Source organism: Vanacampus margaritifer, chromosome 10 (genome assembly GCF_051991255.1).
Source record: "Vanacampus margaritifer isolate UIUO_Vmar chromosome 10, RoL_Vmar_1.0, whole genome shotgun sequence".
NCBI classification, from domain to species: Eukaryota; Metazoa; Chordata; class Actinopteri; order Syngnathiformes; family Syngnathidae; genus Vanacampus; species Vanacampus margaritifer.
The window spans coordinates 21,457,683-21,472,136 of NC_135441.1; the positions used below are offsets into that span (position 1 = coordinate 21,457,683).

The window sequence follows — 14,454 nt, forward strand, 5'->3', positions numbered from 1 at the left end:
ACAATCCGATTCGGTTCGACTCATTGGGATTACGATTTCATTCAATATGGTATGGCTCATTTGTACGGCTCATTTGTAGAGGGTACGATGCAATTATTTTTTTGATGTTTTCTTTTTACATACATTTGAATGAACTTGTCACTACTGCAGAAGTGCCACTTCCTTCTGAGATATATCTTATATAAGACAGTTCGATGCGTATCTCGATATATGACCAAGTGGAATGGTTGTATTGTGTTTCTTTTAAATTTCCGATTCTTGTTACACCCCTAATATATATCTATAGAGTGCAGAAAGGCAATATTAAAATCAGAAAATTTGTGATTCTAAAAGCATGGTGCACATTCTCCCTCCAGTGGTACGCGAAAGACTCGCTGCCTTAGTTTAGCACTTTTTGTGTCACAGTCAGACTTTACTTTAATGATGAACAACAAAGGCGTAATCCACAAACGAGTCCAACTATCGTGTGACTGGTCTTAATTCGGAACCGTTTGACTTCATGGCCATTCGATTTTAGAGGTTCCCCCTTCCACTTTGTTTCCAGCTGGGATAGACTCCAGCTTTCCAGTTTTCCTGGATGAGCAGTGTAGAAAATGAAGGAATGGATGGTTGTCGGTATATTTCATCCTCAAACCAAATCCCCCGCATGTAATTACAAACCTCCACCAAGCAGGATGCATTGTTGTTTTTGCCAGAGGAATCACAGGAAAATGCATCTAAATGATTTTCATGACAATTACCGGAATGGCCTGTGTGGCATAGGCCAAGGCTAAAATAATAATAAAAAAAAAAATCCCCCTCCATCTTACAGTTTTGTAAAAATGACACCGAAATCGGGGGCAAAGTTGACCTGGCAATTTTCTGCCTTTCAAGTTGAGTTGCAGAGCCGTAAGAGAGTTCATTTGACGATGTGCATTGGAGTGAGAAGTTTACTACTCAGCTCTCCTTTCACGTTATGATGAAAGAAATGTTGTTCGGGTGTTTTATGCAGCATACCAGACCTTGCTGCTGACATGATGCACTCAGTATTGCCCATAAATTGCTTTTCGGGGTTCTGTATAAGCGGCACATTGACTGTTATGACTCTTAATTGTGCAGTCTTTGTGTAAAAGCTCATTTTTCTTCAGTTTTATAGTTAAAAGTGATCTTGTTAAAATGTCCCCTTCGAATAAAACTCGGGCAAACGCAGGTGGCTATCTATTATTGGGACTAATAAAAATGTCTGGTGCGGCACAATCAAAAAAGTGGTTAGCACGTCTGCCGCGCTGTTCCGTTCGCTAATTAAATATAGCTTAGCTTAACCCTGCTAGTTCAAACGTATTGTGATGTCGCCACGAGTGCGTCAAGGACGGACAAAGCTGCCGGCGCACTTGGAATCGTTTCCGGTGAACTCCAGGTGGACTGTTTGGAAACTTCCTTCAAGATAGTATAAAAAGGTTGTAAGTGTCTGTAATCGACACACTTGCGAGAGGTTGTCTCCATTTGTCTGTAAACTTGCTTGTGTCCGGAATATTCTGTAAAATAAGACCTTAGAAGGAACTCCAGTCTGTATTCAGAAAATCAACATTCTCTCTACCCGAAAAACAACAAACACGCGGAAGACAAAGAGTGTCTTCTAACAAAACACAAAGGCATAAGTAAAAAGTTGTTGCTCTAGTAAAGTACAGCTGACACATAAAGAACCAGCTATTATAAATATGGCTGTTTTATGACCCCCCTCCTTCTCCTCTACCGCAGTTGCGCCGCAGATAAATGAGAAAGAAGTGGCAGAACCGTCCAGTCCTTACCCCAGCGGCAGCAGCCAGACGCTAACGTGCACCGCTGACGGTCTCCCGGCTCCCGCCATCAGCTGGCAGTGGAGGAAGTGGGGCCCGTGTGTCCTCAACAGCACCCGCAGTAGAGTGTAAGAGAAAACATGACCCTCACCCTGACAGCTTTTAGTCTCTGTAATTGGTGTGATAGCAGCAGTTTCCATCGGACCCACGAAAACAAAAACGAAAAAATAGAGTAGGATGACAGTGTGAGGGTGAGTGAAGAGGAGAGGATGAAGGTGGGTGCACGAGTGGAGGAGGAGAAGATAAAGACAAAAGCTGGATTTGATTCCTTGGATCTTTCTCAGCTCTTTTACGTTCCCACCATCCAGCAGCCCTCATGCATTTATTTTTTTATATATATTTTTTGAGCCCTCATGCTTTCTAACAGCACCGCCACACGTATGCTAATACGCTAGAACGGCAACCACCCGAGTATGCGCGAGCTCACATTTGGCTGCTATAAATCACGCACAGCCCAAATTTTCACACATACACACGTTTATTACCAAGCATATATTTCCCCGCCTTGGGCTTTTTCTCCCATTCTCCATCTGCACTTAATCCCTTGACATGATCGAATGGTTCCTTTGCACCGCCATGCATAGTAAATTGTTGGGCTTTTTCATATTCTTTTAACCCCAGGTGTTACGCTTGCTATATTTTTTGAATATTAACTTCTGTTCACCATCTTCTGCCAAGGCTACATTTTCGCTTCAGACAAGCTTCAGGCAATCCCACATAGCTTCACCTTTTGTGTGGGTGAGTGCGTCCTTATAGGTCACCTATTAATCGTAAATATTTTTGTAGAATTTCATGTACCCTGAGGTATGTTTTTGTTGACCTTTTCTTGAATTTCATGGAATTTTTCTGCTGCCATGGTCAAACATGGTGAACTTTATCCTTGTTTGGTCACATTAGCCTGGAGTTTATATTCATATTCTGTGATTTATCAACAAAAGCATGCTATAAAAACAGTCTTCCTATTATGTAAAATATTTGGGAATGTGGCTATACTTTTATCTTTTGTAAGATAATTTGGTTAAACTGTCTTACCATAGTAGAGACAAAAACATGCAAACTTTCTTAGCATTAGCTAAACAGCTATGTTTTTATCGCACATAGGGAAGTATTTTATGATGTTTTGATGATTATAACTTACAGCTAATGAAAACAAAAAACAAGTTTACCAAGAAGGAATTAGCATATTAGATAAGAAACTATCAAAATGATTTTTTAAGATGGAAATTGCATTTTTGTAATATCTTATTATAACTTAGCTATGGAAGCCCTAAAGTGACATCGGGGGAAAAATTGCAATTTGTTTCTCATTAGGAAGAGAAAACTTTCCCGTCCTAACCAGAAACTTTTTCATTAGGATGAGAAACTTTCTACTTTGGATGAGAAAGTATCGGTAATCCATTACATGCATGCTAGCATGAGAGACCCTTAAGCTACATTTCGGTCTGTATTGTGAAAATGACAGTGCAGGACCTAGTTTGGTTGTTTGGTAATTTTCCCCTGGGACTTTATTAAAAGGACTTTTTTGCTTTACTTGTAAGTCGTCACCATTATGTTGTGCCTGACAGACATTTACAAAATCTAAAGTCTTGTAAATTAGCTACCGCTCACAGGAAAAGACGTCCCCCTACCTTGTCTGCAGTCTTTGCACGTTTTCAGCACTTAATGTATTTTGAAACCAATTAAGAAAAAGACCTCACATAGTTTTTAATATGCTATTCATAACTGATAGTAACGTTCATCCATGGGGACACAGCGGAAAGTAAAGTCAATAGTCAGATATGAAGCAAATCAGCATGTGAACGGGGGAGAGAAAAAAAATCAAATTTCACGTCAGGATATCTGTTTTGATGTGGTTCTCATTTACCGCCACTGTCCACTTTCCGCTCTGAATGTCAATGAGGGTAGATGCCATCAATGTGTTTCTCTCCAGGGTCCGACCAGACAGGAAGGGCCGCGGTGACACCATGCCAGACTGTCAGGACTGGCAGGACATTTGCTCGGATGGGGCTGTGAATAACTTGGAGGCGATCGAAACATCTGTTGAACTCGTGGACGGACGACAGAAGGTTAAACAAGGCTGTTTAATTATGACTTGTCACACTTCTTACGCTGCAAAATCTGATCGTGTGCGATAGACGATGATTTACATAAGTAGTCTGATCCGTGGACCGGGATGTTTTTGTGCACGCGTCCTGATTTTCTGAGCTCCATAACAAAATTTGTCAATCAAAACCCATTTCCACAGTAGAAATATTTAGAACATTTTTTCCTCTGCAGGCTTCCTGCAAGGGTTACATGTAAACACACGCGCACACACGTGCACGACCTCAGAGGAGGAAATCACTGCAGGAAAACAAAAAGAAACTGACATAAGACTGCATGAACACTGAGTAAAGTCTGCGTTTGTGCTAAGCTGTCAAAACACAATCAACTACGTGCACTTGACAGCCAGCTTCGTCTCTCCTCCACCTTCTCTCACCCGCAGACAGTCAGCCGGCTGCAGATTCGCAACGCCAGCGTGTCTCTCCTGTACAAGTGCTCTGCAGAGAATAAAGTCGGCAAAGATGAACGGCTCATTTACTTCTACGTAACCAGTGAGTTGGCTGTGTGGAGCTCGCCTTTCCCCTTTTCCCCGGGTTGCAACTGATGGATGCTGTCTGCTTCGGTGTTCGTAGCACATGTTTGAATTGTCAGTATTTCGGATTTCGGCACCCCATGACACTTGCAGGAACAGCGCATTTGTTTGCGCTTGCAGCGTTAGAAGGCACCGTTTAAAAAATTCAACAGAAAAATCCTTTTCAGCCCAAGAACACTGATGTATTATTGAGTAGGACAGTGTTGCAAAGGCATCTTTCCTGTAATTGGAAAAGCCTGTTATATAAAACAATATATATGAAAATAATTCTGCCTTTACAAATATGGTAATACTCAGTTTTGATTCACACTTTTTGATGTATTTTACTAAGACTACTACTATTTACTAGTTATGGTCCCATGAACTTGAACTTTTAGTCAAACTGGAGGGACGTTCCAAATGCCGCTCAATTTAAGCAGAAAATCCTCGGGCCTCATCTTTAAAGTGTCAGGAAAAGCTCATTAGAACGATAGAATTTTTGTTTGTTATGGTTAATCAGAGGAATTTAGAGTGGAAGAAGATCTATGCTGAGTTTGAATATGAATGATTTGGTTATTTCCGAACATCCCAGTTATAGGGGGGTGTGCACACTTGTGCAACCAACGTATTATCTCAGCTGTTTATGTTTATTCCCCCTCTTAAAAAGTAAACACATTTCAATTGTGTTGTACAAGTTATATTTACACATGAATGTTGTGAAAAATTATGTGAAATGGTATCTTTTTTTTTTTTTTCATATCACAGAAACCTGGCATTTAAACAGGGGTGTGTACATTTTTTATCAGCCTGGAACTTTGCCGAAGAGTGAGTCTGGTCAGTCTCATTTCTGAGGCGGGGCAAACCTGAGCTAACAGACAGTAGACTGAACCAATGAGCGAAAAGTGGACGTGACGTCAGAAAAGCGACTCTTGAATTCTTGTATTTATTTTATTTTAATTTTTTTTGTGGAGACGGAGTAAAAATACAACATGGTTACTAGCCGAAGAGAGGCAGTAGTGAATGACGTTGTCGGTGAATTACTTTGAATTATTATTGTTAATTATCTGATCACGTTAATAAGTTTTCACAATATTCATCAACAATTAATTAACGGGGCAGGAACCATCCAAATATCAATACGTCAAAAAGTGTTTACGTTTTCGAATGATCACTTAAACAACATTCCTACGTCACAATGTCCTATCACTGGTGACCACAGGCGTCATCAACAATTTCATCACGTTTTAAAAGTATGATAAATGATAATTTATTTTTATACAAACAAAACGTCAATTTGTCCATAAAATGTCCCATTAAAGTGTGTTTGTTTTTTTGTTTTGTATTCCTCAGCCATCCCCGAGGGCTTCAGCGTGGCTGCGCATCCATCAGAGAATCCCCTGGAGCAAGACAAGGTGTCGCTGTGCTGCAGTGCTGACAATTACACCTACGAGCAGCTGCGCTGGTACCGTCTGGACCCCCATGCCCTGCAGGGAAGGCCTCAGGAGCTCGACTGCAGAAGCGTGCACCTCTACGCCGCCACCCTGGACGGACAGCTCATCTTCCAGGAAGCGTCCAACAGCTGGGTCCTCGATTTCACCCTGCCCGCCGTACAGCTGCAGGATGAGGGTCACTATGTGTGCGAGGCCCAGAGCAGACGGAGTGGCGAGAGGCATTGTCTGTTCAGATATATGTCTGTCAGAGGTGAGGGACAAAAGAGATGGAGTCCGCACGCAAGCCCACATAATGTAGAAAGTAGCATCGACGGCGTTGAAAGTCGAGCCGGGGTGCCGCAGGGCTGACCAAAACAATGTTTCACATCCTATGACCTTGCTCGGCTCGCCTTCTAGATGTAATGTGATGTAATGGATTTTTCTTCACCTCTGCTCTCACTGCCGTCATGTGTGGATTTGAGTAGAGTGAATCCTGTGCGGATCATTATTGTAATGCCACAGTGTAAATGCCACAAAATAGCAGATGAGCATAAACTATCAGCGCCATGCTTCAAGCATGTACACAATCTTGAACCCATGGTACATGAATGACTTAAGTCGTTAAATTATTGTGTGAATGCACGTTATTCTATCTAGTAGTAGTAGTATCATTATCATTATATCTTTTTATTCCGCTATATTTTGTCCATGAACTACTTTTATATTTCTCAACCTATTGACACCATTCCAAATTCAACATGTTTCTAAAATTCATGCTTCGTGGGCTATTATTGTTCTCATTCCAAACTTTCACCTTTTTTGCACAGTTCAACATTTTTCACCTCTAGAATCCCCATTAATTTTGTCATTCAACTCCTTTTACATTTCTGGACCGATTCAAACCATTCCAACTTCAACATGTTCCAAAAATTCATGCTTCACGGGCTATTATTGTTCTCATTCCTAACTTTCACCGTTTTACCACAATTCAACATTTCTCACCCCAAAAATCCCCATTCATTTCGAATGAGACATTCATGAATTCACTCTTATTTGGAATTCAAAATGTTCAGCTCATTCAATTAATCTTTGAATCAATAGTCAACACTCTCCCAATTCCCACATGGCAAGAATTGCATATTTTTCACCAACACAATTTCTTAGGTACATTGATAACGGTTAGGACTTAGGGTTCATATTGTTTCTATAAGAAATTCAATTCCTATTTAAATTTTAAAATGTTCACCTCATTCAATTCACCTTGCGCTTCAATCTGATTGCATTTCACTATGCAAAATCTTTCCACATTCCATATAATTCTACATTTTTTACCCACAAATTCCCCATTCATTTCCAATGACACATTCAGCAATTCATTCCCATTTTACATTCAAAATGTTCAATTGATTCATATCACCTTGGGAATTATTTTCAACATTCCCACATACCAAGAATTCCACATTTGTTACTCACATATTGAATATTTTCACCAGTGTCCATCCATTCATCCACCCATCATCTACCAGTTATCCGGGGTCGGGTGGCGGGGGCAGCAGCTTTAGCAGGGAAGCTCAGACTTCCCTCTCCCCAGCCACTTCAACCAGCTCCTCCGACGGGATCCCAAGGCGTTCCCAGGCCAGCTGAGAGACATAGTCTCTCCAGCGTGTCCTGGATCGTCCCTGGGGCCTCCCAGAGAGGCGTCCTGAAGGCATCCGAACTAAATGCCCGAGCCACCTCAACTGGTTCCTCTCAACGCGGAGGAGTAGCGGCTCGACACTACGTTTCGGCCGCTTGTATCCCTGGATCTTTTTCTTTCGGTTCACCAGTGTTATTTCCCTTAATTTCATATAATTAATTATCATTTGATATCATTCCACTATCTTTCAACAACATTTTACATACCTTTAATATCATTTAATATAATTCCAATTCATGAAATTTGAAATAAGTCCATATTTTTCAACAACATTCCACCTCCATTCAATATGATACTCTTTTTTTTTTAAATTAAAATTTTTTGCTTTTTTTTTTTTTGATCGGCGTCCTTTCTTTTTCAGGCCTGGAGGCGCCTCGTTACAAGCGCAGTCTCACCAACCAGACGGTGAACGTGACGGAATCGTTGCACATGGAGTGCGACGTGGAGGGACGACCTCTGCCTCACCTCTCGTGGTTCAAAGACAACCAGCCGCTCCACCAAATGTCAGGTGCATCAACACGTCTGCATTGGCCTTCAGAAACGGGCGTTGTTGTTTTTATGACCTCGTTGTCAACATTCATTTTAATTTCGGACAACCACCAATAGTTGTACGGAGACAAAAGGCAGAGGAATCTCCAAAGTCATACTTTTCCAGAAAAACACTAGAAAAAATTATTATTGTAATACCTGTAAAATGCCACAAGGTGACACTATTGAAATGGCGAAATGAAGGATGAATAGTTTTACAGTGGACATCTACATTTTCGTGGTTCGGCACCCACAACACCTCTTTGCGAAAAAAAAAAAATCTATATATATATTTTAAAAAGTATTTTTTGGGGGGGGTATTACGGCTTTTTGGCATGTGTTTCGTGTAAAGCGCATATTAGAGGTTTATCAGCATTTAGGAAAAATGTTTGTTTAAAAAAAAAAATCGAACTGAATTTTAATGGCCATCAATTATTCTCGGATTTTCGCTATTTGTGGGCCAAATCCCCCATTAAATATAATGTACAAAAAGTAAATAATGACAAATAAATGAAATATCAATCATCTAAACTAACAAACCTACTCTATAAATGAACTTAAAATTCGAAACAAAATAGCAACTAACTACGGGGAAATCTTTTTTCATAGAATTAGAACAATTTCAACCTGTGTCACAGAATTAATTGTGTTTCTCTACTGTCATTTTGAATTACATTCAATTTCATACTGGAATTTATTTTCACCATTTGAGTCATTATGGCATTGGAAATGTCCACACCGTTAATCTTTTTGACGTCCGTCGTAACCTTCAGACAGACGAACAGAATGACAAACAGTTCAGCCTTGGCTTGACAGACAGTCTAGTTATATACAGCTATTGGAAAATCAACAAATATAATGGAACATTAGAGTCGGTAATGCTTATTTTTAAACAGCAGCTCAACACCCACCTGGCAAGCTGTACACACTTTCAAACACCCACATTGTCCGTTTTGCATATTTTGGGACATTGTTCAGATCAAGATTCCCACTCAGACCTAAAAGTGATACACCATTGTTCTTTTTAACTCAAGGACAATCAACTGACAGATGTTTTTTTTTTGGGGGGGGGGGGTCATCCAGTCCACCCACAACCCTCTCATGCATTCATACAGTTGAATAATTGTGTGTATTGTGCATACGCGCACACACAAATTCTACGTTGCTGATGATGTTGACTCATTAGACTTACTTTCCGTAGGAGATAAGGGGGCTTAATGACAGGCTCCTCTGCGGGGTTGCGGGGACATGCAGTTCAAAACATAGGATGTGAGCGTGATGAATATAGATTGAAGCAGGGACGCCATGAAAAAAAACCCGTATATAATGATGCAAATGATGTCAGAGTTTGGGGAATAGTTGAAGCACACAAAGCTAGCAGGGGCGGAGCTACTTGGTGGCCAGTGGTAACCCCAGCCAGCCTGAGTAATTGTTGACACTATTGAGCTGCACACAGAATATAAAATTATCTTCCATAACAGTGAAATATTTGATGCTTGTAGTGAACGTTAATCAACAACATTACTTTCATAACTTAGTACACAACTAACATGGTTGAGAAGTCATTGCTTATCATACCATCCACAGTCTATGAACTCATTCACTCCCAGCCATTTTCACTGAAGCCACCTCCTTCGCTCCCGGCTGTTTTACTGGATTTTGATTGATTTTGCAAGGCCCACAGAATATTGTATTCTCTAGCTATAAAAATGGAACCTACCAAAAGAAAGATTAAATTAGATTTCATCAGGAAAAAAATGTGTACCTGTTTCCATTTGGCAGCAATTAGCATTAGAATATAGCTTTGTCATTATTCACAAATCTTGTGAAAACACTGGGAAAGGGAGTTCTTTTTTCAACATGGCCCTGGTTGGTCTCTTATATTCTGTGTTTTTTTTTTTTGTTGATCAGGGGCAGACAAGTTTTACGGGTTAAGCTTTACTGACACTCTTTTGCTTTACTTGGAATTTGAATGTTGTTTTTTATTGTCTTTTTTCCTTTTAAAAATTAATAAAATAAATTGATTGATTGAGTTAACTAGTGAAGTCATGCAATTAATTATGATTAAAAATTTCCATCGCCTGACGGCCCTAATTTTTAATTTTTTTGCTTAAAAAAAAAAAAAAAAAAGATTCTTAAAAATAAAAAAAAATAGAATTAAAATTTAAAAAAAAGTAAGAAAAAAGAAAAGATTATTAAGAATTAGGAGCGTTAGGGGAAAAAAAAAAATTCGTAATGAATCGCATTACTTCACTAACTCACGATTAATAATTTTTTTATATCTGTTCTAAATTTTTTTCTAGGTTTTCATACTCTTGTTAACAAAAATGGAAAAAAAATGTTAAACTAACAGAAATAGTTCAAATGAATTTTTGACGTCTATAGCCATCAATGGCAGTGAATGAGTTAAACTCAGCAAAAAAATTTTTTTTTTTTTTAGTATGTTGTCTGGCAAGGTTCTGTCTGTGTGCTGTGTAACCAATGCAGATCTCATAATCTGAGTTGTGATGAAACAACTGCGTATATGTGCACGTGCAAAAATGTTACTGAAAAAGTTCTGGCTCCGCCCCTGACGACACGACCCTTTGCAGGGATCCAGCTGCAGGACTCAAACCGTACTCTCAGCATCCAGCGAGTCCGGGAGGAGGACGCCGGCCTTTACACCTGCACTGCCTGCAACCAGCGCGGCTGCGTCCACTCAACAGCCGCCGTCCGCGTCATCGGTGAGACACACAACCACAATGGCAAACCGGGTCGAACCCTCTTAATGCTGACGCACCGCTTATGCACAGGTCGGAATTTTAATAAGTCACTTCTCACACGTCACCGCCGGAGGCATGTTCACACCGTTGCAATAAAATCAAAGTCACTGACCGCTGGAGTAATTGTGTGGCCAGGATGAATAATTCAATAGGTTTGCAGTGGAGGGCTTCATGGGTAATTGATCATATTGATGATTTTCTCATTGCGACACCTTAAAGATTTCATGTCAGGTTGTTAGAAGAATACAAATATCAGTCGACTGTATTGAAGTAGCTGCACCCTCTACTGTCAATGCTGTGTCATGATAATCAAATAGCCTTAACTACAACCTGAAGGTTGGGCGTAATCCATTTTGGTGATGTCCCAATGTTTTTGGAAAAAGAGCCATTTTAGGTCAAATAAATAACAATAAAATTTGTCTGGAACTCCAAAACATTTGAACATTATGATAACTTTGAGATTCTACCTTTAATTTTCCCATTTTTTTTCATGCTTCATTTTTCATACATTTTTAGATTTTCTGCCATTTGTGGCAATTTTATGGACATGTAATGGTAATTTTATGCCATTCTTCTTTGTTTTTTTCCTTCCCTTTTTTCAGTCTTTTTTATGATCAATTTCTGACGTTTTGTGGACATTTTATGGTTATTTTCGGGATTTCTTCTTTTGTTTTTGAATACCTTGTGGTTACTTTTTGAGAATTTTCTTTCCTGCCTTTTCTTAAATCAATTTTGTGACTATGTTGCCAATTTTGTAGATATTTTATGGTCATTTTCAGGATTTCTTCTTTTGTTTGGGGAAATTTTATAGTTACTTTTTCTGACTTTTTTTTTTTTATTTAATTCCGTGACATTTTGGCAATTTGTTTGGTATTTTTTAATTTTCTGCTTTTCCTTCCTTTCATTTTGGTAATGTCCAAGGTTATTTAAGTTAACGAAAACTAACGAAAATACTGAAATTTAAAAAAATATTTTTGTTCACAAAATTGATCAAAACGAAAAGTAACTGAAACTAAATTTTATGTTTACAAAAACTAACTATGATTATAGCAAAAATGTCCTTGATTTTAATTTTTGGTAATTAATTTCATACATGAGCCTTTGGGGATGATTTGAAATGTTATTTTAAGTAATTTTATTTCTATTTCAACCATCTCATTATTTCAGTCCATGAGCACACATACAGTATACCTAACACAAGATTTTTTTTTGGACAATAATATGTTATATACGACCTCACTAGTCTAAACGTGACATTCTGATTAATATTACATTTTTGAAATATAAGTTATGAAGCAAATACCAGCTGTTTTTATCCATCTCAAAGGGCGGCCATTTTGCCACTTACTGTCAACTGAAGATGGCATCAAAGTTGCTCAGGGCTCAGGCAACGACCAATCAGAGCTCTCCTGTTTTCTGAAGCTGAGCTGTGATTGGTTGTTACCTGAGACCTTGAGCAACATTGATGTCGTCTTCAGTTGACAGCAAGTGGCAAAATGGCCGCCCACTGATATTGATAAAAACTGCTGGATTTTGCTACTTAACTCATATTCCACTAATGCAATATTAACCAGAATGCCATATTTAGACTAGTGGGGCTGCATAGAACATATTATTGAGAAAGACACCTTGAATCAACCACATTTAAACCATTAATTGCCAAAGCTTTTGCTCTGTAGAATCACACCGAAAAAATTCCCATCTTGAGATGCCTTTCCTCTCGTTCTGCTCAGGTTCCAGCGATAAAGCCAACGTGGAGATCATAATCCTCGTCGGAACTGGAGCTCTCGCCGTGTTCTTCTGGGCCTTGCTCATCCTCATATTCTGCAACGTGAAACGGGTCAGGCGCCCCCTCCTTTCCGCGTTTGTGGGACGAATTGAGACGGACCCTTTCTAACCTCCGCCTCACCTCTAAATCTGCCTCCTCTCCTTGGAGTCCAATTTGTAGTTCTTAACCCTCATAACAAGGACGAGCGTGATGGCTCCCAAATTGCCTTTTTATTTACTTTTTTTTCCCACAAATGACATCACCACGCAGCTGCTCCACAGCATGGCGTGCGGGAATACTCGCTCGCGTTCATTTCTCAATTCCGGCTGACCGCAAATGCATCATCTCTCGTCTCTTCCTCAGATTAACCCGGCAGACATTAAAACAGGCTACCTGTCAATTATCATGGATCCTTTGGAGGTTCCCTTGGATGAACAGTGTGAATACCTGCCTTATGACTCCTCGCAGTGGGAAATACCCCGGGACCGACTGCGACTGGGTGAGTGACCCCGCAAGGTGGGGATGAGCGCAGGTGCATGCTGGGATGACGAGTGGAAACGGCGAGAATATATGGATTGAAACCAAATCCCATTTGTGTGAATTCTTAATGGGCGAGTTTAGATTGCAGCCTGCCAAGAAAAGTGCTAATGTTTAGTATTTCACTCGCTCCCTGCGCGGCTCTTTAACAACACCCTGAGGAAAAAAAGCATCTGTTCCGTGGCCGCAATTCATCGGAGCGTTCTGTTTTCCGAGCGCCGCAATTGAGGTTGTAATTTTTCTGGCCGGTCTCCATCGCTGCCAGATGCGTTCGCATTTTCAAACCCCTCCATTGCCAAGACGTCTTCATGATACTGAGATTGCCCCAGTAAATATCAATGGCTCTAAATATTCTGCCCTCGACATTAGGGAAGGTTTTGGGCCACGGCGCCTTCGGCAAGGTCATCGAGGCATCGATCTACGGAATCAGCAAGAGCGCTTGTCTGGACACCGTTGCTGTCAAGATGCTGAAAGGTCAGAGTCATCTTTTCATTTTCATGTGCATCGCTGTATTCTCTTTTTTATTATTATTATTATTTATTTATTTTTCTCCACTGTATTCTCAATTAGTGAGCATAATGCTTTTGCATGCATAAATGTATTGGGGCATCGCACTTCCCATATTGAAATTTTGGGCTTGACTCGCTCCTAGTTGGATTGAACTCATTCGCTCCCAGCCATTTTCACTGAAGCAAAAAAAAAGACAAACTTTCAAAAATCTGCTAAAACTCACTCAACCAGGAGCCTTATGAAAGAAAACAATAGTGCCGTTTATTGAGCTCATGTTTCACTCACAGCAGACAATGTTCCCTAATTGTATGAGGCAGTTTGTTTTCGTCCAAAAGAAACTCACACTGTGATTGCTTATTTTCCTTTTTTTCCTTCTTTTTTTTCTGTGATTGCTTTTTTAATTGAATTACTTTTTGCCAAGGGATAATTAAGACAAACATACTAGATTAACAAGTGAAATGATTGTGCATCTTGGAAGACCAAAACGTCTCTTGAACGTGTGTGTGTAAACACATCCGATGCGTCCGACACGTGACACCAGGCCGACATTTCATTTCCGATCAGCGACTGCTTACCTTCCGTTGTGTGCTTTCAGACGGAGCCACGGCCAGCGAGCACAAAGCTTTAATGTCCGAGCTGAAGATCCTCATCCACATCGGCAACCATCTGAACGTCGTCAACCTGCTGGGAGCCTGCACCAAAGCAAACGGTTAGTTTGAAGCGCACGGGTGCACCTGATGAGCCCTTGCGCTCTTTGGCTCTCTGTTGGAACAG

The 14,454-nt window shown here is 40.1% G+C and overlaps 1 protein-coding gene across 1 annotated transcript in view; it reads left to right on the forward strand.

The window, feature by feature from the left end:
* Positions 1-14,454, forward strand: part of flt4 (fms related receptor tyrosine kinase 4) — a 59,188-nt gene that overhangs the window by 35,304 nt on the left and 9,430 nt on the right. The window contains exons 10-19 of the mRNA XM_077577846.1: positions 1,738-1,903; positions 3,766-3,901; positions 4,321-4,429; positions 5,800-6,150; positions 7,937-8,083; positions 10,695-10,826; positions 12,599-12,705; positions 12,997-13,132; positions 13,540-13,644; positions 14,276-14,389. Coding sequence (XP_077433972.1) covers positions 1,738-1,903; positions 3,766-3,901; positions 4,321-4,429; positions 5,800-6,150; positions 7,937-8,083; positions 10,695-10,826; positions 12,599-12,705; positions 12,997-13,132; positions 13,540-13,644; positions 14,276-14,389 — 1,503 coding nt within the window. The remainder of the gene's footprint in view (positions 1-1,737; positions 1,904-3,765; positions 3,902-4,320; positions 4,430-5,799; positions 6,151-7,936; positions 8,084-10,694; positions 10,827-12,598; positions 12,706-12,996; positions 13,133-13,539; positions 13,645-14,275; positions 14,390-14,454) is intronic.